The sequence below is a fragment of the Melanotaenia boesemani genome, chromosome 12, assembly GCF_017639745.1.
Source record: "Melanotaenia boesemani isolate fMelBoe1 chromosome 12, fMelBoe1.pri, whole genome shotgun sequence".
NCBI classification, from domain to species: domain Eukaryota; kingdom Metazoa; phylum Chordata; class Actinopteri; order Atheriniformes; family Melanotaeniidae; genus Melanotaenia; species Melanotaenia boesemani.
The window spans coordinates 12,097,070-12,121,127 of NC_055693.1; the positions used below are offsets into that span (position 1 = coordinate 12,097,070).

At 37.2% G+C, this 24,058-nt stretch overlaps 2 protein-coding genes across 6 annotated transcripts; both read left to right on the plus strand.

Annotated features, from left to right (window-relative positions):
* Positions 1 to 581: 581 nt before the first annotated feature.
* scel (sciellin) lies at positions 582 to 12,247 on the plus strand. 5 transcript variants are annotated; one of them, XM_042000806.1, is made up of 29 exons: positions 583 to 692; positions 2,258 to 2,293; positions 3,061 to 3,169; positions 3,380 to 3,442; positions 3,568 to 3,639; positions 3,746 to 3,778; positions 3,908 to 3,949; positions 4,034 to 4,066; positions 4,158 to 4,199; positions 4,289 to 4,360; positions 4,453 to 4,521; positions 5,455 to 5,523; positions 5,616 to 5,693; positions 5,797 to 5,847; positions 6,261 to 6,329; positions 6,422 to 6,499; positions 6,603 to 6,653; positions 7,254 to 7,316; positions 7,603 to 7,656; positions 7,743 to 7,784; positions 7,889 to 7,957; positions 8,047 to 8,094; positions 8,187 to 8,234; positions 8,587 to 8,640; positions 8,731 to 8,793; positions 8,871 to 8,939; positions 10,186 to 10,288; positions 11,574 to 11,676; positions 11,799 to 12,247. In XM_042000806.1, the coding sequence occupies exons 2-29, from the start codon at positions 2,269 to 2,271 to the stop codon at positions 11,813 to 11,815; spliced, it is 1,689 nt and encodes a 562-aa protein (XP_041856740.1). In that variant the 5' UTR covers positions 583 to 692; positions 2,258 to 2,268; the 3' UTR covers positions 11,816 to 12,247. The 5 variants fall into 5 exon arrangements, with proteins under 5 accessions (XP_041856742.1, XP_041856740.1, XP_041856741.1 ...); XM_042000807.1 differs by having other exon boundaries at positions 8,874 to 8,939; XM_042000808.1 differs by lacking the exons at positions 11,574 to 11,676; positions 11,799 to 12,247 and adding an exon at positions 11,279 to 11,491 and having other exon boundaries at positions 582 to 692; positions 10,186 to 10,395.
* An 860-nt stretch (positions 12,248 to 13,107) lies between these two features.
* Positions 13,108 to 24,046, plus strand: slain1a (SLAIN motif family, member 1a). Its single transcript, XM_042002630.1, has 9 exons — positions 13,108 to 13,731; positions 15,186 to 15,322; positions 17,407 to 17,523; positions 18,401 to 18,520; positions 18,637 to 18,786; positions 19,833 to 20,162; positions 20,565 to 20,753; positions 20,902 to 21,235; positions 23,217 to 24,046. The coding sequence occupies exons 1-9, from the start codon at positions 13,280 to 13,282 to the stop codon at positions 23,290 to 23,292; spliced, it is 1,905 nt and encodes a 634-aa protein (XP_041858564.1). The 5' UTR covers positions 13,108 to 13,279; the 3' UTR covers positions 23,293 to 24,046.
* Positions 24,047 to 24,058: the final 12 nt, after the last annotated feature.

Here is a 24,058-nt window from a genome sequence, read left to right on the forward strand (position 1 = left end):
GCATCTGTTTTGAGGCCAGATTATAAAGATTCAAGTTAGATTTCATTATATTTATTATTCCTCAGTGAGTGATGATTAATCCCATAACCTGAGACCAGAAACATGGTTCATACAAGCTACCAGTACTTTGAACATCATACACTACATGCTAAAGTGCAAAGTCCAAAGTCATGATTTGTTTAAATATCAACAGGTTAGTGTTGCTGCCCGGTTAAACCTCTGTGGTGGGCTCGTCATTTTTATTTGTATTATGTTTATTTGATATGAATTGTGTAGCTCAGAGATTAAAGTTTAAGAGTGCCTGTCTTAAAATCATATTTCATCAAGTTCAAAACTGTAAAAAAATGTGACGTGTTCCCACACCTATTGTGCAGGTCTGTTTCCTCCACACCCAAGCTGAATTGCAGGTCCTTCATCACTCCACCCAATTTTTTTCTTTTTGTTGTTCCAACAAGAAGACAGTGTTTATCACAGTTGAAATGTTGCAGACAGAAACCTCATGGATGACAAGGTGAGAGAAAAAGGCTGTGATTCTTACGTGAAGCCACTCCCTTGGGTGGCCTCCCATGAGGTTAAAAGCAAGAGTGACATGGGTGTGACTTTATATAGTGCGACGTGACAGACAGGTGTTCTGACTTGAACTCCGTTTAGAGGTTACATTTTTCAAGAAAGTCAAAGAGCCATTTTTTGAGGTAGGAACCAAAACTCTTTCTTAACCCTTGACTTTATTTCTGTATTGTTTGTGTGTTAGTAGTTAAGACTGAGAGAGAGAGAGAAAAAAGTTGTGTCTCATTTTGGGAAATAAAGCTTTTATATTTCTGTCAAATCTAAATTATTATTTTTAAAACCTCATGAAGTCTTATACATCATACAATTCTATGAAAACCACACTAAAATCCATAAATTATCTCTTGTAATATGTTCAATTAATACTGGAAAGTGTTTATATGTGTAATCTTGTAATAGTATTTCACATAAACACCCAGAATTAGTCCAAAAAAGATTTTTTTTTTTTTTTGTTCTCTCTCTCTCTCTCTGGTGCAGGGCTAATATATCATTAATGTACTTTCCTGGGCCTTTTTTTACATGTTGGATATTTAAAAATAAGTTTGATGCATATGAAATTTTATTACTTAACTACAGCAAGAAACAAGTAGTTCTGGATCAAGTTAGTGACAAAATGCACACAGCAACCTACTTTTTCTGACAGCACTTCAATGATATCACTGGAGTTTGTTTATTTCAGAATGTAAAATACACATACATCATTCATTCATTTATACTTTTTGTACACTCAGAAGAGCAAATGTATTCCTTACAGATACAACGGATATACTAATTCGATGGAAACAGGAACATAACGAAGAACAAATACTCATGAGGTTTTCTTGATTTGCTGTAGCTTAAAGTGCAGCTTAGCTCTTGTATAATGCAAAGAGTGCAGAGCAAATAAAAAATACTGGCAAAATGTATGCTTTGACCAGTGTAATAACCATTACGTTCTGCTTTGACTTTCTGACTTTCTGCCTCACATTATATGTGGTAGCAAAAAATACTTTAAGCATTAGAAATGAGAATGAGGACTAATTTGTGTTATTGTATAGATTAATACTATATTATCCTAATTTGTTTCAGCTGATAAAGTATATGTTACACATAAACAAGTTAGAAGAATGGTAATGCAACATCAGTGATTGACAACAGCTTTATAATGTGTGATCTATAATTAGATAAATATTTGATTAGCAGTTTTCCAAAAATGTGTATTGCTGTCTTCAGATTTTGATATGGATTTTTCTGTGGCTTAAAGTGCAATGTGGTCAAAAGGGCACATTTATCAATGGCTAATGGCATGTTACTGTACGCCCCTGTGTTTTGCTGACAATAGTGTGTTTGGGGAGGGTGTGTTATGGAGGGTGGGTGTGACTGCATGTGGGTACAGATCAAGACAAACCAGTTAAAGCTGAATTATTGAGACAAAGGTTGAGCCGAACTTTACTGAAAGGTTTACTGCAAGTACTGAGACAAACCCAACATGTTCACAAAATTGAGATAAACTGCATAAAAGAATAAATAAATCACACATATGAAAAAGACAAATAATCACTGGTTTCTAAACTTTGTCAGCTAAGCTTGTCTGTTCTTTTTTCTTGGGTTAAATATTAACTAAGAGCGGATGCTGTGTAAATGGTCTCAGCCTGCAGTGCCACCTAGTGGCTAATGTATGTAATAATTCCTCTTCAACTGTCACTTTCAGGTGGTTTCAAAATGAGCAGGTATCCATCACAGACCCGTAAGTACTGACAAATATCAAATGACAGAATATATAGAAAGAAAAACATATACTGACATTTATGACATAAGGGTTGTAAATATCAATAGCAGAAATCATGCAAAACAACACACATCCACGTGTGTAAAGTTAATGGTGCAAGACAAACCAAGTATTAATGCTTGAAAGGATAATAATTTAATTACTGTTTCATTGTATGTTCACATAAATTTTATGCAATGTGAATATAGTGATTAGCACTTACTGTACTTATTTTCAGAACCTACCGAACTAAGTGACTTTAAAAGATGTATGAAAAAAGAAAAAAAAGTAGATAAAAAAAAGAAATAACTATGTTAAAATAGTATTATTTGGCTTAATAATTAAAATGAAAATTTAAGTTAGATTACACTTTAAGGGAAAAACTATTTTGAACCATGTAAATAGTAAGGACGACAAAATATTTAATAAATATGTTAGTCCAGTGATCAGATGAGTCTCCCAGTTGTTAGGTTTATATAAACGCAAATGTTTACATGTTGAAGTCATAAACTAAACAGTATAATTATGTAGACACTAAAGTACAAATATGCTTCTGTGTTGTAACAATTATTAGCGTACAATAAACATGTTACTGTTAGAGCAGCATGACTATTTTCAGTCTGTTTCTTGTGCTTAATATATTCTAATAGGCCAATAATAAACAGTTCTATCCATACAAAATATATGTGAATGGGCTAAATAATTGCATGAGCGACTATAAAGGTCTTCTTGGATTGTGTTCGCAGCCAAGACCAATAGCCCCAGCCTGGCAATTGAAGACAGCAAGAGGAAATCAACCCTTCTGAAGGACAACAGCTGGATTAAAAGAAATGACAATGAGGATGAGCCTGTCGAGTAAGAAATAAAAGCACAAAGGATTAAAATACAGGTGGAAAAGGGACTCTCATACACAGAGAGTTTACCTGCACACCAGCTGAAGAGCTGGGTGTGACTTCTGGCAAAAGCTCTTTTACATTCCTTTTGCAAGGCACACCTTTGAGTCAGTGACACTTGAATGAATGAATAAAGTCATTATATTTTATTGATTTTTTTTTTTTTTTACAGCCAAGACCCAAACTTTGGCAGAAGTGTTTTGAGCCGTTACAAATCCAATGAAACTCTTGCAAGGTAAAAGAAACATTTTAAATCCTCCTGAATTAGGAGCAAAAGCAATAGAAAATCAGAAAATATATTTGTATAATGAATAGTTTTGTGTATTATACATAATTCTACATTTCTTTTTCATGCTGAAGTTCAGCACCAGAGGAGCCAAAAACCCCCAAACCTAAAAGCACATCAACATCTGTGCAGGCGCTCACAAAAAGGTATAATTCTTAAAAACAGCCTGGCAATTTTTGATATAAAGAGAATAAAGATAATAGATAGACAGCTTATGATAAAAACCAAAACATATGATTTCTGCCACTGCAGGTTCAGTGGAAGTCAGGATGAGCTGAGCAGCAGGTTGGTAATATACTCTAGTTCTTTTCTTCTGCAGACCAAAGCACAACAGAGTTTTGCATGTATTCATTTTGCAAGTCTTTCAACTTGAACCAGGCATGTATGTTAATTTTATTTCTCCTCTGCTGGCAGCTCCCTCCCCTCCAACAGGACTACATCTTCCTACACCAAAAGGTAGATTTTTAAAACACATCAAATTTTCTGTTAAACAATGACTTTTCTGGCAAACCACTTGAACAATTTGCTTCGTTTTAACAGATATTCAAGTGTGAAGACAGACGAGCCCACCAAGTATGCTCAGTTTATTACACTTAATCTAAAAATCAGCAAAGTGACAACATACAGTATATGATGTGTAATTTTGTTTCTTGTCTCATTACAGGACCACAACTACTACTACTGTCATAGAGGAGCCAAAAACAAGGTACATAACAAATACATGCAATAAATCAACATAGAAAATGTCCCAGTCGGGGTTTTTTAAAAATTAATTTAGCATTTCTCCTCTTTTAGCACTAAAACCACTACAGTGACTAAGAATGGCAGTACCACTGAGACCACCATCACCACAACCCAGGGCGTCAGGTAGAAAATACCTCAGCATTAACGCAGAATGTATGACATTCACATGTTGTGTTTGTATCAGCAAATCAATGACAATTTCAATTTTTGAACAGGTCTCCTGTACTTAAATCTCCAACCATGACAGAGACATTCACTGAGCGCGTCAAGTCTTCAAGCAAAGGGTAAAAAATACTGCATTAACCAGTGATGGAAGGAATACTGTTCAGTAACTGTTAAACTGGAAATTATTATGCTGATATATCAGAAAGTACACTGCTGACACAAGGATGATGATAATTCATCAGTAGGTAACATCAAAAGAAGAAGTTCTGCATAGCAAGTTAGTTGCTTTTTGTATTTTTTGTGGGTTTACGTCAAAATAGAAAGGTAACACTTTTATGCTGTCAATTTTACCATTTTTACCTGAATCCTGCACTATTTAGGAAAAAGCTTTTCAAAAATATCCCCAAGTTTTGTCAGTAACAGCAACAAAATGTTAAAACCAAAGTGAGAAGCCTTTTCCATTAGGGAATATTTTAAAGCAGAGGTACAAGTTAATGCCATTACTAGGCCAGAGGGAGATTTGATTAAAAAAAGAAAGAAAAAAGACTCGTAACAGTAATTTAGTGACACACTTTTTTAAATCTGTTTTAAAGCTTCTCAGCTGCATCTCTAACTTGGTGTCGCAGAACTAAAAATAAAAAATGTTGCAACCATTTTCATAATTTTCATAATACTAAAAGTAGTTGTGGCTGTTTTGTTTGTTTGTTTTTTTACACCAGCTTCGTTCGGTTCCCATTACAGAGACCTTGCACATAAAATCCGACTACTTCAGTTATAATCTGTTATAATCTTGGTGGAGCTAGTTTTATGAGTTAAAACTAAAGCACAAGATCAATCTGAGCTAAAATAAAATGTAAAGTCTAAGAATCTAATACAATCACAAAAACAAACAAACAAACAAACAAAACAAAATCTTCGTTTGCAACCACGTGATCGTATTATTCGTCATATGAGCAAACCATACTGTAACAGTCCTGGTATGTAAATGTTTTTCCATATAAACAGATCTCTGTTTGAAGAAGCTAATTTTTTATTCATCTTTTTACACACAGGCCGCAGTACTCGGCCTACTCACCCACTAAAACAGTGGTGACAGAGAAAACTGTGATCAGCACCAAAGAGTAAGACATCATCACATCATAGAACTACAGTGGGAGCTAAATCTGTGCAGCACTTTAAATTTATTTTACCTTTCATTTGTATGTTTGTGCAGCGCTGAGGACAAACTTTTTGACACACTCATACCTTTCAAGGATCACTCGATCAAGAATGATTCCCCAAACACAGACAGGTGATATTTTCTTGTATGAAGTCTTATTTAAACAACATGCAGCGGCTAACTCAATACTTATTAAGATGGGGTGTTTTTTGTTTTGTTTTGGGTTTTCTTGCAGTAAAACAACTGTCACTACAACCAAGACGGTTAGAAGCAGCACTGACACAAAGTAAGTTACAACTCATGGCAGTTATAATGCAGGGGAGGTTGTTTGCTTTTGACTTTGCATTTTAAATGTTAAGTCAGGTGAAGGTAAAATTTTATTGATATTAAAGATAATGTTTGTGTTCTTTTAGCATCATCACATGGATGCGTTTGCCATCAAAAGAACAACAAACAACACTTGAATTAGGCCTATAAATGTGCACAAGATCAATCTGAGCTAAAATAAAATGTAAAGTCTAAGAATCTAATACAATCACAAAAACAAACAAAAAAAATCTTCGTTTGCAACCATGTGATCGTATTATTCGTCATATGAGCAAACCATACTGTAACAGTCCTGGTATGTAAATGTTTTTCCATATAAACAGATCTCTGTTTGAAGAAGCTAATTTTTTTTTTTCATCTTTTTACACACAGGCCGCAGTACTCGGCCTACTCACCCACTAAAACAGTGGTGACAGAGAAAACTGTGATCAGCACCAAAGAGTAAGACATCATCACATCATGGAACTACAGTGGGAGTTAAATCTGTGCAGCACTTTAAATTTATTTTACCTTTCATTTGTATGTTTGTGCAGCGCTGAGGACAAACTTTTTGACACACTCATACCTTTCAAGGATCACTCGATCAAGAATGATTCCCCAAACACAGACAGGTGATATTTTCTTGTATGAAGTCTTATTTAAACAATATGCAGCGGCTAACTCAATACTTATTAAGATGGGGTGTTTTTTGTTTTGTTTTGGGTTTTCTTGCAGTAAAACAACTGTCACTACAACCAAGACGGTTAGAAGCAGCACTGACACAAAGTAAGTTACAACTCATGGCAGTTATAATGCAGGGGAGGTTGTTTGCTTTTGACTTTGCATTTTAAATGTTAAGTCAGGTGAAGGTAAAATTTTATTGATATTAAAGATAATGTTTGTGTTCTTTTAGCATCATCACATGGATGCGTTTGCCATCAAAAGAGCAAAAACAACACTTGAATTAGGCCTATAAATGTGCATAATTTTTCTGTTAAATAAAGCTCCACCGTTGTCCAAACTTTGAATATCAGAGCCTTTAAACCATAAATATCCAGCAGAGCACTAAATCTATACTCGTCCACATCTGAAAATAGTCCCTTACAAATACTGTTCTTTCTGCATATCAGTGGACACATTGAGTACAGCTGAAACATTAAAAACTATTGTGTAAAGAAGCCGTAACATCAGCACTGATGCAGCCTCTTCTGAGCTTGTGCATAATGCACTTTCATCTCCTGCTAGAGAAATGTAGGCTAATTAATGCCCAGATGGTCTGTAGGTGTGTGAAATGATGTGTGAGTTGACAGTGTGCCGAGTGTCTTGTTCAGCTTGTTTCCGTGCCATGCAGCCATAGAAAGAAAAATTTACTTTATTTTCTTGCAGGCCTGAGGACAAACTTTACGACACACTCATTCCCAAGTCTGTCAAAAACGATGTCACAGACAGGTAACGGCCCTTTAGAAAATCTAGTGAAGTTTCTTCACACATCACACAAACATAGTATGATGGTTTAGAGACACAATAATGTAACTAGATACAAGTACAAGCATAGCTTGTTGGAGAAAAGTTAGTGCATGAAACTGCTAAAATATGTTGAAATGATACAAAGTAAGTTTTTTATTGAAGCTGACTTCTCATTTATATTTGCTATGAACCAGATACTGGATAGTAAATGTTTTTTCAGTCCCAGTCATAATACAATCATTCATAAGCAATCTTCTCTTCAATATAGCAAAACACCTGTGTCCAGTACTGAGACTGTGACTGTCAAAAGCATCCTTAATGGGTAAGTTACTGCAATATCAGTGTACTAACAACCATTACATCACTAACTCTCAGGTAAAGATATTTTGTCTTACTATGATATTTCAGAGATGGCATTAAAACTACAACCACAACAAAGACTTCCAGCTTGTGAGAAAAACTTTTATTATTAATTTTTTATTCAGATATGCTATAAAAAATATCAGAATTGAAGCTATTATGTAGACATCTTTATAATAATGTTGTCTTCAAAGGACTGAGGATGAACTGTATGGCACCCTCCTGCCTAAGTCTCTCACATCAAATCAATCCTCTCCTGTCAGGTGAGATGTCTCAGTGGATGATTACTCATTTACAAAGTAAGAAAGTAATTCCTAGATAGTAAAACGCTGCATTGTCTCTGTTTTAACAGATCAAGCATCACAAGGAAAGAGATTGTTACAGTGGATAGCAGCAAAGGGTAAGGGTTAGAAACGTATAATTGAAAATGTGCAATTTTATATCTGGTTCCTAGGTTATATGTAGTCTGATTTTTCCTTTTTTTGTTTGTAGAGAAGAAAGCCCAACTCTGAAATCACCTTCCTCCACACATACCATCAGGTAAAGCACAAATACAAGTTTAATCTAGTCAGAATAATTAAGAACTTGAGTAGGGAAGATTTCTCCTTAAGCATTATTTAGATAGTACACCACTGCTTGGTTTTACCCAACGCAGAATTTCTATTTCTGTTATCTTTGTCCAAGTTAGCATAACACTTTGAGCATTAAGACCTCTTAATAGACTTAAATCATACACAGAACCAACTCAAATACAGGCAAATATAATGATATAATATGATATCCCCTCCACACGCACCAGCTCCTACAGGTAACCATTTGCCTGTTAACTGAAATGAAATACAGCTGTTGTCTTTCTGTTTTACCTTAATCTGTTTTGCCTTTGCACACTCAGCAACAACTACAGTAGCAACCAAAAAACCTACTCCTATTCCAGACCAGACTCCAGGTAGGCAGCAAAGCAAAGCAGCACCTCATACATTAGTGGCCTATGCAGAAAATAACAAATAACTTCTGTCTGGTTTTGTCTTTTTTATAGTTACGAGTACACCAGCATCACCAGTCCCACTGTTTACACCACAACATCATACAGGAGTAGCAGGTATTATACAAAATTAACTATTTTAAGATTAACATTGTGTGCCGACATTACATGAGTAATGTCACTAACTCTCACAGCAGGTCGGATGACACTGATCCAATCTACTCTAAATCTTCCATGAAAAGTGTCTATGGATCCTCTGAAAGGTAGGAGAAGTAGTGCGACAGCATTTAAAGAATCTAAAGTGTAAAAAGCTTTAAAAAATGCGGACATGGAAACCTAAAGTTCTGTTGTATCTCAAGTTCTCCTTGAGCTAAATGCAATATCAGCATGTAAACATGCTTACAGTGACATTCCTAACATGCTGGTGTTAAGCAGGTCTCATGTTTACCATGCTCATCACCTTAGTTTAGCATGTTGGCATAGCACAAAAGAAAGAAAATGCACATATCCCTTTAGGAATATCATTAGTTTATTCAATGGGTAAATTATTCAACAAAAAAGAAATCATAATTATGATGGTGTAATAATCATTTGTGAATGTCAGATCTAGATTTTAAGGCAGTACATACAGCAGTTGTTTGGCACACATGGTTGCATGAGATAACTTGAAACCCACTAAAATCTTAAAGTTTCACTTCCACTGAGTGTCCATAGGGATATAGTGCAAGTCTACCAGCATCCTGCAGACAGCATTCTTATAACAAAGACCCCAAAAATATAACAATTATTATGATTGTCTTATCCTGTTAAGTATATAGGCACACAAGTCAAAATAACACATCTTACCTGTTCCTGACTTCCGTCAGGCTAATGTCTACTTGGCTAAAAATGCTTACAATGAGGAAAGATATGTCAGGAGATGCTACACTATGGAAAACTGAACACTTTCATGAAAGCAATTACTGGTTCAACATTCTTTCCGCATATTATTTTTAATAGTCATCACACCTTCCTACACTCCTCCAACTGGCAACTTCTTACTTTTCTTCAGCAGTATAGTTTACAAATGGTTAAGATTAGAGATTAAAAGTAGAGTGGATTTTAAGTCTATGTCTTAGAATAATGCCTAGTTAGACATTAGGAAAAATCCAAATGGGTACAGGTTATACTTTTTGATCTTCATTTGATGCTATTCCCATCATGTGTCATGAATGCTGCTTAACTGTAACCAATATTCTAGGGATAAGTTACCATCTAAGACCTTACACAGATTGTGAAACTTTGTGAACCTACTGGTGGTCACCAGAGGGGTTCATCCTCTGAGGACCACTTGTATCTGTTGGTTGGCTTGCCTTGAACATCCTTGTAAATCCTTGAAGAAGCTGTTGAGATGCAAGTTATTTCATGAGTTATTTCATAAAATCATTCTTTTGAGGTCAAAAGACAGTTACCATGCTCAATGTATCTCATAATTTTGGTGAAACATTTTGCATTTCTTGTCTGATATAGACTTGAGAAAGATCTGTGCACCGTCTGCCATAAGCCCTTCGCCGGAGAAGCCAAGATGGTCCTGGATGACATGAAGATCAAAAGCCATGCTACCTGTTTTAAAGTGAGCATTTTAGTTTTAATATGTTATATTTCCTCCATTGGTGAGCAACAAGCAGTGACTGGAGAGGTATTCAGATAAAATGTATGCTTAAGTTCCTGGCCTTCAAATTTAAAGGTCCCATATTATACACTTTATTCCCAATCTGAGACCATTCATTAATATCTAAATGAAATATTTCCGCCATGGTATGGACAAATCGACCCTCAGTTTGAGTGCAGCGGCTTCTCTTCACCTCCCTCTTTTTAGCAGCTTCAGAAATGTGCCGTTTATGGTGGGCGGAACCCTGGTGGAGCAGCTCAGCTGTTGGCTCCGCCCATCACATCGCCCGTCATGAGGTGATTGACAGGTTAATATATTTTCAAGCTATCAGACTAATAAGGCCGAAACGATAAAATAACTGCCAGCTCTTACCTCTCCAGCTGTGTCACGGACAGTTGGTATTGAACCTGGCTTCAGCTTCAAACGGTTGGCGAAGCCTGCTTTCCATGCCCCCATGTTGTGGAAACAGTCCTCTTTGAAATGCTGGCCACAGACATGCAAAACCTTTGGAAGTTTTCCGGGTACATTTCCTCCAAAAATAAAATTAATCCACTCAGTCCTCGTGGGTTCAGTGGATGGAAGTAAAAAAACGTTTTCGTGTTCATTTATGCAGCCACAAACAGAACAGTGCTTCTGTCGCTTAGCCATGTCCGCTAACGAGGGTTGCCGAAGAGGGAAAAACACTGGGCGCTAGGTGATTTTTAGAGGGTGGGCTTTGAGAGCCGGTAGGCGGGTCCATCGCTCTGTGGGGAGTGGTTATTGTCCCTTATGACGTCATAACGTACACGCTTTCAAACAAGCTCATTTCAGCGCTTACTTCCCTAGAGGTGGAGCAGGGGGGAGAGAGAGCGCCTGAAAGAGTTTCACACTTACGGGTCTCCTACACATGCGGGGGGACCAGTATGACTGTTCCAAAACCATTAAAAAGTGAATTTTGCATAATATGGGACCTTTAACAAAAATATAGCTGAGCTTGAACAAAAACAGCTACATCATTTTATTTATTTCTTTTACTTTTCATTTACATCTGAACACTGAATACTATGATGTTTAAAAGGCTGCTACAGTTTGCATATGGTACTCCATCAGAGGCATAATGAACTGGAAGCAGCTTTGACATATTTGAGTAAATGTATTAAGTGACATTTAGCCAGCAGCAGTCAGATATTATCAGTCACCAGTTGTGCAGCAGTGTGTAGATCATGTCTATCCCACCTTATTTGAGCGTCTGTTTGTGTTTTGGCAGTGTGATGTGTGCAGCAGTACTCTGGGTAATCTGAAAGCTGGAGACAGCATGTGGATCTACAAACGCATGGTGCACTGTGAGAACTGCTTTGAGATCACCAGAGGTAAATAAAAAAAAACATCTTCACTACTCTGGATGTAAATCTCCAGCAAATAATTACATTTTGGATCATTTTGTTTTGTAAAAAGCTGTATTAAACCTATGTTTTTCTTCTTCCCCCCAAAGATAAATGGAGACGCTGAACCTCTGTAAAGATCATGCGGATTATTCCATCATGATGGTGTGGGTGACAAGGGCTCCTATAGACTTACATTATAATAAGCCGACACATCTTTAGGTGGGTGTTTTGACAAATGACAGACATGTGATATATAGTGAATATGTTGTAAAAGAAAAATGCTGTAACTGTGTTATGTCATTACTGTATCTGTATCTACCTCTACACACTAAATCAGTTCTTATATTCTCTTTGGCCTGCAGCTTTTCGGGGACTCTTGTAATCAAATGATAGCAGATATTACTATACTGAGGGCCGGGGGCTTTTTCTTTGTGCAATAAAGGCTATAAAAATTTCTTTGTCTAAAATAAAAATGAATAAAAACATTCCAGTTCTTGAAGTGTATCTTTAAAAAGATAACAGGATAATAAAGTAATGTCTTTATCATTGTTTGGCAGAATTTGTGGGTATAGGAACTTTATTTGCTCATAATTTTGTGTGTTCTGTCTTTATTAAAGAGGCTTATACCAGGCTACAAAGTAACATCTCAAATGTGGTGAAAGAATGTGTTTTATATTTTCCTAAATCTAATTAAGCTATTTTAATTCCAAAACATAACCAAGTAGTTCCAGTGCCTGAACCGTATTTAATTGTAAGCATAAATAACAGTTAAAATCAAGAGACCTGAGGTTAAATTTAAGCTACTGACTGGAATTCTTTTTTATCCTGTCACCAAATAAAGTGATCACTAGATTTTGTAATTTTTTTTTTCTTCTTAATCCAGCCACTTGAAAATGTATAATGACATTATATGCCACCGTATCTCTTATGGTCTTCGCACTGATACTGAAACTGGGTCTTTAACTGTTGTTTCATCCTTGCTACTGTGTTTTGACATGATGAACAAATAACTTATACTACACATATTATATTTGACTACAAAAATAATTAATTTTCCTCTACAGAAAAGCAGAGAAACTATAAAATGAACAATTCCTGTATTTTTATTATTTTACATAGTTCTTAAAAACTATGATTTTACTTCAAGAAAACTGGGTACCCCTTTTACTTTCTCCCTCTATTGTTGGTTCACGTTTTACAGCTCATATTTAAGGCTAAATTTGTGTTTTTAAATCATATTTGCTGGTTGAATGCAAAAATGTTGGTTTAATTTAGTGTGATTTAGAACTACACAGAATACTTATCACCCAATAATATTAAGTAAACAAAGAAGTACATCACCATCGGTGCTGTGGGAAGCGCTGATAACAAACACTTCCTCAGCAGTGGTGTGATGGGAGTTGAACTCCGAGCTGCTAACCAATGAGATAGAGGCTGTGCAGTCATCCCAGCAGCAGCAGCATCAATGTGAGTCTGAGTGTGTGAGTAGTAGCTTTAAACGGGGTAATCTGGACACCCTCTCTGAATTCAATAGGACCCTCTGCAGGCAGGCCGTGCTTTTTGCTTCTTTCAATGTGCTTTTTACCAAATGGAAGCAGAGGTCTTGAACCCCCAGATGATGGCAGACGTCAATGGCAACAATAAAATCACCAACGCGGAGCTGGAGGTGTTAAAGCTTCAGGAATTGGTCCGAAAACTGGAAAAGCAAAACGAACAATTGCGGACTAGAGCGAACGCTGTAAACAATTGCTCCATCGGCCCTCATCTCCAGACCTCGTTGTCGTGTCTGCATGGGGTTACAACGTGTTCCAGTGACAATTTCACCAGTAAATATGACATTTCAAGTCCGACACGGTCGCGTCCGTGTGTCACTGCACCTCAAGGTTTAACAGAGGAGCCATTCGCCTATTTTCAGCCGAGCTCGGTGTCTCTCGATGCCGCTGTGGAGGACAGCGGCGCCGCTGGTGCCACAACTGTTTGGGATGAGGTTGACATTTTGGACCTCAACAGCGTGCTCCCTGTTGGAGAGCCTGATAGCTGGTAACCGCTTTTATTTATGTCAGCCACATTTTGTATGTCTGTGATTGTACAACGACAAATTCAGTGTCCCATGTGTTTGGCAGACCCTAATATGAGCTTAATAGACCACAGGACAGTCAACAAGCCATATATTTAAGATAATATAATGCCACCCTACCACGTATCCTTTTATTGATTACATTATTGATTTTTCTCCTGGTGGAGTAGAGTTGCAGATATTGGCAAGGGGTGTGTTTTTACAGGAGGGGAAAACAACAAAATAGACCTGACACAAGCTGCATCCCAGAATCTATGGTGCATGCAGCATAGGTAGCTGTTCGGAGAAAGGCTGCTCTTGGATGAAATTAGAAACAATGACCCCCTTCAGACTGTGATCAAACAGCTCAGCTTTGTGTGTGGTTTCAGCCCCAGGCTGAACTACTTTGAAGTGCAGTTGCTGCCTTCGGTAGCTCACACACTGACATGCTGACTACTGATCCGTTTCCAGCTTTATGTATCTGATGTGGTGAAGTGGAAAATGTAGCACACAGTTAAGTGCAGCACTGATGGGATCCAGCGCTCATCTGGGGCACTGGTATATCTTTACCTGATTTAACATGACAAGTTGACCCTTTACTCAGTAAAACACTATGGACTAGCTTTGGTATAAAAGATCAGTTTTACTTAGTTTGTGTTGACATAGAAGTGACTAATCATTTAGTTATATACCAGAAAATGTTGCTTTAGTTCTTTTTTTCTTTTTAACTCCAGTCTCAAACATCATGTTTTTTCTTTTTTAATGATTATTGAGTAGTTTGACATTGTAGTATAAGAAACATACAGATAACAATCAAATAACAGCTTGTTCTGATCTTTTTTAAGTGGTCAGATATGTTCTCATGATAGCAGGCATATTTTTTTTAGCCTTTCATTGCACACTCACACAAAATGTTTTTTTCTTTTTACCTGACAGTTTAAAATATAATTTTTTTTATTTACTTTTAGACAATAAATTAAGAAATACTCAAATATTAGAAGCTAAAGCTTGGGATTTTTTAAAAAGACGGACACAGTTGTCTTTTATCCAATATTTGCTTAGTTTTTTTTTATTTTATTTTTCTCATCTCTGAATTAAGTGATCATTTCAGCACAACCCTCCTATGTCCTGCTGTCATGATAGCATCCTACACATCACTGCAGGAGATCTTATTTATAATTTTTCATTTTCCCTCCATTGTTTTTATTTATATCAGTGTCACTGTTGTTAACTATTTTAAAATCTTCAGGGCCATTTGGATTTGACCGAAATTGATCTCACCTCACAGGTTAATGTTGAAAAACTCTGCAATATTTTTCTGCTGAGATCTTTGTGAGCAAAATTTCCCTGCAGATAAATACAGCAGCTTTTTGCTTATTTCAGTGACTGGGCTGTGAAGGCTACAATACCTAACTGGTGACTGTGCTTTGTTTGCAAGGCTATATGTAAGTCCCAAAGCCAAACTGCAGATTGAGAGTGGTCTCAGCCCTCTCCAGTGGTGCAGGCAGGTCCTGGACCACCCTGGGCCCGAGGTGGAGCTGGCTAAGATGACCTTCTGTCACAGACTGGACCAAGGTACTGTGTATTTTCCTCCCAGATTATCAGCCACATCCGGACATCTGGCTCTTTAGCTGCTGACGTGTGATCATAAGCTGTGACATCAAATGTGGTTGCCTCACCCAACTTTCCTGCAACGTGATCCTTTCTTGTTTTATCAAAGCTGGGTGGACACACATGCACACATCAAGCTCTTCAGAAATCATTTAGCAAACTGTAAATGATTTCCTTTTCTGTAAAAATACATTTAAATGTTTTCATTGTGTGAATTAATGGCTGCAAACTGTCCTTAAATGGAAATAGTGTACAAGGCACTGTGATGCTTATGTTAAATGTTATCATTATTTGCCACTATGTACCAGAGGCTGCATACAGGCAGATTTTAAAATAAACATTTAAAGAAACGGGGAAAGAAAGAAAATATTTTTTGTGCAAATATCTGATATTTCAAAGAAATAGTTTGACTTTTTGGGTGATTCGCTTATTTCGTTCCTTACAAAGAGCTAGAGGAGAACATTGACACATTTAAGAAGACATAAAACAAGGTAAAATAGTGATGGTCAGTCACAACTTTGTATTTAATAGGGGACATTTTTTTTTATTTGACAAGACTGCAGATCATGTAGGTTTAGGTTAGGCTAGGTAGTACAGGCCAACTAATGAGTTGGTCTGAGTTGGCCCATACTACTGAATTGGCCTGTCCTAGCAAATCTTTAAAGCTACTGAGTTACTTCAACAGTTTAAGATGAATCATATGTTGTTTCTGTCATAGAAAATGCTGAAAAATCCTTTAATCACAGCAGATTATAACGGGCAGTTTTATCCTTATTTAGGATAAAGGATTATTGAATTATTGAATGATAATAATATATTTATTGTGCATATATGTTTTATACTTATAACACTGTAGCTGGTATACATGTGTATCACAATATAACATTTAATGCTGGACTTTTAGCTTTCCAGCCTCCACACTCATGCATGGGAATATGGTTACCATAGAAACCATGCTTACATTAAAAGGATTTTTTAAGCTGATTTGCCCAGCACTCACTGTTCCAATAGCCTTTATAAGACACTCCTATGCTGTGAAAGCACATACATTTGAATGCTTTCATGACTGTATATGTAAGCTTTGATTTTAAAATGAAAAAGCGTTTGCTGTGATTAGTTATTCTTATATCAAAGTAAATGTGTCCACACTGTGACTTTACAATGCACAGTAGTAAATGTTCTTGTAGATGTTCACTGGGTGTTCATTCAAGTTGCATTCAGGGAAGGCTGGCTCTTCTCCTGAATCATGAGTCCTGAATTCATCCTTGTATCTGATCCAAAGCAATTGCTTGTGTAACTTGCAGTGAATGCTAGTTTTATTCAGTAGTGGTTGAGCCTAATTGTGGCAGGAATGCCAAATGCTCCACTTTGTCAAGTGGGCACCTCTCTGACTACCAATTAGTGGAGTAAACTCAGTGTTGACACACTGAGATATTACACAACTGTGGCAAATGTACACAATGCTAGTGAGCATTAGACAGTGAAAAATAACAGTGTTACCTTCTACCAAGGCACAAGAGTTTATAAGTGTAACTAATTTGTTATAACTGGCATGTATTACACATTTGGATTTAGACTTTTTATTTTCAAGATTTTGGCAAACAAACATAATTATAGTTCAAACTATACGCAATCCATTAGTAACTATTAAAATGTTTAATAAAGCACAATTTAGGACAGTGGTATACAATGAAATCAATACAGTGGAAAATTTAAAGCAACCTCCATAATCTGAACGTGGTATATAGTAGATCTAATTCCATTTTTGGGAATGGGATGTAGCCAACATGCGCAATCCCCGCTTAACCGAAGATCCATCCAAAAACCAAATCTGGGCTTTAGCCCAATAAGCTGCAGTGGTAGGCTAAACCCCATCTTAGTTTATCTGCCTCCTCTGACCCAATCATTTACAACATCAATACTGATCTGCAAGAGGCAGATTAACATCTATCAGACTGTGTTAAAATATATAAATCAATGTGCAGTATGTGGTTTTACATGGTGAAGCAATCAAACTAACATGTTGTTCACTGCAATCTTGTCCCCAGCCAAGCGGTGGCGAGGAGTCTCCTCCGTCCGTCCATACAGCCTCATAGAAGGGCTGTCTACCCTTAGCTGTCCCGTCCTGCCTTACACTACATCCACTGCACTAACTGACACCCCAGGTAACAAAAAAGCCTGCATGTAATTAACACTAACAAAGACATAGTCACTCTGATGAGTGTCTGAGGCTCATTTGTTTTTTTGATTACAGACATAATTCATCCAATTCTAGATTTTTTTTAAAATCCTGGACATTATTGACTTTAGTTAAAAATATCCATAATTTTTTAAGCTTTTTATTTACTACAGCAATAGCATAAAGCCACAAGATTTTGCTTTATGGTTTAAATTGGACAGATTTTTATATTACAATAACTGTTTAACCAACCACAGTGAAAACTGGTAGCAAAGCTACAACTTTCTGTCATGTTAACCTTTATTTAGCAAGAAAAGCCTTTTTCCATTTCACACTTAGCCATTTTCTGATCTTTTGTTTTTGCTGAACTTTAGCCTTTTTTTCGAGAGAGAATAAGTGTCATAATATTGCTGTAATCATTTCAAAACGTAACAATATAACAAGATACTACTGAAATAATTCACTAAATTAAGGATTATTAGTTTACATTTTGGCAAGGGCAACATTAGAAATGATGTATATAACATTTAACATTTAAAATTACTCAAATCTGAGTTTCTTGTTCACAATTAATCAGAATTCAGAGCCAAAACAAGCTGTTGCTTCCAAAATACTTTTGGACCTTGCTGTATAAACATAACCCAGATTTTTCAGTGACTTGCTGCTTGCAGTTTACATTCAGATTACAGCAAACTACAGAGAGAGATTAAAAGGCCATAGCCCAAAGACAGATGAGAAAAGCAGTCTTGAATCCTGCCAGAGAAAAACTGAATCAGCCTGTTCATCCTTATTGTATATATTACCACAAATCAGCTAGGGTTTAATATTTTCTCTCTTCTTTGCTGTGTTTCTCTCCTCTGAAGCCACATTGTCATCATTTGGCCAGTCTTTTATCCAGCCAGCTCTCCCACTCCGGGCCAGCTGCAGCCTCGGTGACAGAAGTGACAGAGCACCCACATTTCTGTCAAACTCTACTCTCCACAGTAAGCCCCCAACAACAACATGTCCATTTCTCACAGTTAAGACATCCTTGCAGCATCATCGTCTGAAGCCTGGGTAGTGAAGCATCTTAAGACCAATGACTCCCTTCTCGTTATAGACGTGGCTCGTCGTCATGCAGCCATCACGCCTCAGTCTTCCCTGGACAGCGAGGTGGGTGTGTCAGAGCTGGAGGATGACTCCATCACTATGAGCTACAAGTTGCAGGACATGACTGATGTGGAAGTCATGGCACGACTCCAAGAGGAGAGTAAGTCCACTATTAAAACATATTTCTATACAAAACATGATATTATGAAAAAAGAAAAGACATTCTGTTTTAATTCTAAAGCTTTACAAATCAGGACACTATAGTAAATAATCTGCTTCCACTTTCTTTTACAATGTTGCTTCAGTTCATTGAGTATTTGCGGGCATTTGTTTATGGAGCGGCCTCTTGAGGTTCTGCCCCTAAATTTCTATCAGGTTTAGGTTTGGAGACAGGTTTGAGTATGTCCACTTAGGTTTTTTATTGTTTTGATGTTTCGGTTACATGCAGTTGTCATTATGGTAGCCTGAAAACACTAATTATCAAACTGAGTTCCAAAGTTAATAATCCTGAAAATGCAACTATTTTCTTTTTATGTTTCCCTTAACCCACATTCCCAAAACCACAAGGTTGTCTAATGTCTTTCCTCCTTGTTTCCTTCTTGGTTTTATAGAGGTTTTCAGGCTTACTGATGACTAATTAATCAAGTGCATTTGATTATCAGCACATGGCTGCTACCTATTATGGAAGCAGTAAGGGTTTATCTTCTGATGTTGCATCTACGTAGTTTTAAGACCTGGTTATAATTACACTCTGATACATAACTTTAGAATTGACAGAAGATGTACTTTTTTTTGCATGACTGCATTTAGAGAGGCATGGGAAATTCAGAGTTATTGAATCCAAACTGCAGACACAGTTATCTTTGCTTTGGGATATATTTCATTGAGTAGGTAATCTTTGCAGTGCAGGTTTGCAAAAAACGATGACTCTAGCTTTGCATTGAAACAGAAATGGATTACTCCATTATATTTCTGATGAATGGCTAAATTTAAGATAAATGTTTGACCTTTAAACAGCTGAACTTGAGTAGACAGCTTTAAATTATGCAGGACATTTTAGAAAAACTTCCTGTTTCTGACTGATTTACTGACTCAGTAACTGAATAATGGATGAGAGGCGCCTTCCAGGAGGAAATGTATCACATACTATATGAGGTTCAGTTTCATGTTTTCCTCAGATAAAAGCACTGATCCATCACTCTGTAGGTCTCCGACAGGACTATGCCTCTACCTCAGCCACAGCCAGCCGCCGCAGCTCCAGCTTCTCCTTGCACTCCCTCAGGCGCAGCGAGATGGATCTGGAGGAGGAGGATGAGGAGGACGAGGGGTACGACCAGCTCCCTCCTCCTCAGCCTCGACTATTCCGTACAGGGTCTATGCAGCGGGGCAACCTGCCCCACTCTCACACATTCTCCAGTATCAGAGACTGCAGACGCAGCTCAGCCACCCCTCAGTTTTCACTCAGTGGACTTTCCCAGTTGTCTGGACCCTCCAATCTGGTCACAGAAGCACACACGATGTACAGAGGCAGCACAGGTGAGTGGTGAAATGAAATCCTAATCCTCCTGAAGTCGCAAGATCCCTTAATATCCTACAAAATATCCCCTGGCTGCTGTTTTTGAAACTCCTTAATTTTTTTGCTTGTTGTGCATTATTTCCTCATGGAATATTACATTTTGAGCAATAATTCTAACAAAACATGTTGAAGGATAAGATCTATGACATTTTCTTGTCTACAGAAGAGTTATAAAGCAACATCTAGTGACTGGTTAGCTCAGCCTAGCTTCAAGAAAAGAAACAGGTTCAATTTGGCAAGAAAGTTGTAGCTTCTCCAAGCTGGTGTCAAGTGTCTAGCTGGTCCAGTAATTGTGAAACTCTAAGTGAAAAACTTCCACTTAGAGTCAAAACCTGATCAGACTTGTTGATGTTGCTACATAGACAAGCTACGAAGAAGCATGCCCAACCTGATCCGAGCTCCCAGCATGCCTAGTGTTCCCAGTATTCCATGCCTGACTTCCCCTGGCAACCCACCCTCCCATGGCCCTTCCTCCTTACCAACGATGCCTTCCCTCCGGACCAGCCAGAGCTTTGACTCCTCCAGTGGGCTTGCACGACTTCAGTCCTCCAGTAAGACGCTTGTGTTTATATCTTTATCTTTTTTACTTGTGCATTTTTATGCACAAGTAAATTTATAAATTCATTCTCTGAAAGTTTGGCGAGTTTACATGTAATAAAATACATCTTATCATCTAACTGCTGTCTTGCTTTGCATCAGTTCCTTCCCCAGGTCAGCTCAGCCAGCGAGTCCAGAGTGTTGGAAACTTCCCCACTACTCAGCGACACCCTCTAAAAGCAACAGCCTATGTCAGCCCCACGGTGCAACAGGGCCCCACCTCCACCTCTCTGTCCACATCTGCCAGTTTAAACTCCATCTCCAACAGCGCCGCACTGCCTGGGCCCCTTAAACCCAGCATCAGTTTGCTGCCACAGGCCCTGAAAGCAAGCACCAACCAGTCTGCTGCCCCCCGCAGTTCCCTTCCTCGTCCAGCCTCCTTCATAGGCGCAAGCGGAGTTCCACGTGCAAGTAAAATCACACAGCCAACACGCAGGTGAGGGAAAAATACACCAACTCCAACACTTTTTCATATCACAAGTCTTGATGAATGCTACTGCCACTGTAAATAAAAAGCTGTAGAACCCTTTAGTGGAGATGATATGAACTTTGTTACACAGTGCATTATCCTGCTGGAAGTACTTATTAGAAGATGGGTCATAAAGAGATGGAGATGATCAGCAACAATACTTAGATAGGATGTGCAATTTAAATGATGCTCAATTTGTACTAAAAGGCCCAAAGTGTACCAAGAAAATTCTGGAGTTCTGCTGCTGTAGCTCATCAGGTTCAAGGTTCAACATGCTGTGTTCAGAGATGAAATTCTGCATACCTTGGAGTTTGTTGCAAACAGTAAATAATTGAGTTACTTTTGCCTTTCTGTCATCTCCAACCAGTCGACCCATTCTCCTCTGACCTCTGACATCAACATGGCAAACTTCTAGACAACTGCTGCTCACTAGATAGTTTCTCTTTTTCAGACCATTCTATGTAAACCTTAAAGATGGTAGTGTGCAAAGATTCCAGTAGATCAGCAGTTTCTGAAATACTCAGACCACAACCATGCTCCAAGTCACTTTTGAACATGGCATGGGTTTAAAATTAAGTAAGTCAGCTTGACCATGTCTATATTAAATATATTGAGTTGCTGCCGTGTGATTGGCTGATTAGCTGCTTACGTTGAGAAGCAATTGAACAGATGGACTCATTAAGGTGGCTGGTGAGTGTATGTCATATGTGACATGTGATATTGAGCTATTTTCACATATGTATTGCAGTCCTAAAACATTTATCTTTAACAAAGCCTCAATAATATATTAAAACAAACATAAAAAATTATTTATATAATGTGTTTGTTTGAATTGCAGGTTTTTGAGTCTGAATATATTAAAACACAACTGAGATAGAACTATTCATGAAACTATTAACTTATAAATTGAACTAATAATGTCCTTCCTTTACATAAACATTTTGTTTTTTATGTTTTTGTTCATATTTTTTTTACCATTTTGAATAATGTAGAGACTCCTGTTAATCTCTGCACTGTCCTCTGATGCAGTTAGGTAGGTCTTTGTATGGGGCAATTGAAGGTCATTTTGAAGATCAGGGCTTTTTTAGGCAGACTATGGGGACATGAGGAGGCACTGCAGGATTGTTCTTAATGTCAGTGTGGTGTATAAAAGCTCCAAGAGTTGTTTGCTTCACACTCTTTTCAGCTGCTTTCCATCTACTCATCACTATTTGTATACATATTGATAAACTGATGATACTGGTATATAAGTATTTATATTAAACACTTGTATTAAAATAATGTTTAAACAGTAACAAATAAGCTTTTTTTGGATACTGTAAACAAAAAAAAACAGAATAATTTTTTTTAAATTTACCAGGCCTTGTGTAGTTCTTGTTATGAAGAAAAGCTGCACTGCACCTGCCAAACCACCTTATATTTTCTGCTATGTGAGCCCAGAAAATCTATAATTGTGAAGGGCATGTGCAACCAGCAACTGCAGAAACTACACATTCTCTTCAAAACTTGTGTGAAAACTGTTTATGTTCTGAAACTTGGGTATATTTAATTGTTTTATAATGCCATGAACACCTAAGAACAATTGATTAACAAAAAAGATCAGACTGATTATTGTCAGTGCCATAGATGGAGCAGTCATCTCTCAACCCTAACAAGAAACTTTGTGTTTTTAATATGAAGTCTGGCATGTTTTTATGAGACAACTCCTGTGCCATTTGTTGCAGCCCTGAAGTATAATGTATATGGCTGGTATGAAATTATGCCACAACACAGGCGTAACATTTGCAACATTTACTTTTCCTGTTCTGTGAGAGGTGCTATAGGTCCACTTAAAGAGGAACTTTAATAACAAATGCAAGCTGTTATATATTTAACTTGATTATAAATTATTTATCTAATTTTTGTTTTAATATTAATTCTAATGAGGTTGAGTTTTTTCTGTCTGCAGTCTACTGACTCCTCCAAAGAGCCTGGCTGCTCTGAGTGCTCTGAGGGATGGCAGCTGGAAAGATGGCTGCTACTGAACCCAAATGATGTTCGAGAGGTCCACAAAGAAACGCTACATGGGACCAAACTGATGTAAAATGAAGGAGGTTCCAAACTGCAGCACTGCTAATGTGAATAAAAGCACTACTTTTGAATGAAGAGACACGTGGAGATTGAGAACAGTACGAGTCCAGCAGGCTGGATATTTACTAAAACACAAAGAAACACACACAGTGACAACAACATGCAATACTCCAATAATCAGTCGCTAAATGTGAAATGGATTCTCCCAGAATTTTTATTTTTACCTTTTTTTTTCATTGTGGATTTAGTAAAAAGAAAAGCTCTCTCACTTTGACAGCTAAGAAAAAACGGACCCTTGCTTTTGTAAATGCATTTAATGATTTAACACGATTTATTATGCAAGTATTGTTTTGTTTTTTTATGTTAGATATGAAGATGAAACTGAATTTGGAGTTACATCCCGTGCCTGTTAATAAGTGATGTATTTCATGTTAGTTATATTTATTGACTGGACCTTGCAGCACTTTGGATCAGAATTATGATTAACACGTTAGAACAAGTGATCTGCTTTGTTCCTAAAGTATGACATTCACTTATATCAGTGTACAAACGTTATCTTATGGCTAGTTTCTTTTCATTTGCTGTTTACATTACATTTTTGTCTTTAATAACATATTCGCTGCAGTGATATTGCACATGAAGCCCAAATTTCTTTTTATGGACGACAAAAAGTTAGAGAGGAGGTACATTTTTTTGAAGTGAATAAAACTTTTCAAGGTA

Coding starts and splice junctions, on each gene's coding strand:
- scel (XM_042000806.1), top strand. CDS start 2,269: ATGAGCAGGTATCCATCACAGACCC. Junction 4,067..4,157: donor AAGACAGACGAGCCCACCAA/GTATGCTCAGTT, acceptor GTCTCATTACAG/GACCACAACTACTACTACTG. Junction 10,289..11,573: donor GCCATGCTACCTGTTTTAAA/GTGAGCATTTTA, acceptor GTGTTTTGGCAG/TGTGATGTGTGCAGCAGTAC.
- slain1a (XM_042002630.1), top strand. CDS start 13,280: ATGGAAGCAGAGGTCTTGAACCCCCAGATGATGGCAGACGTCAATGGC. Junction 15,323..17,406: donor CTGTCACAGACTGGACCAAG/GTACTGTGTATT, acceptor TCTTGTCCCCAG/CCAAGCGGTGGCGAGGAGTC. Junction 21,236..23,216: donor ATCACACAGCCAACACGCAG/GTGAGGGAAAAA, acceptor TTCTGTCTGCAG/TCTACTGACTCCTCCAAAGA.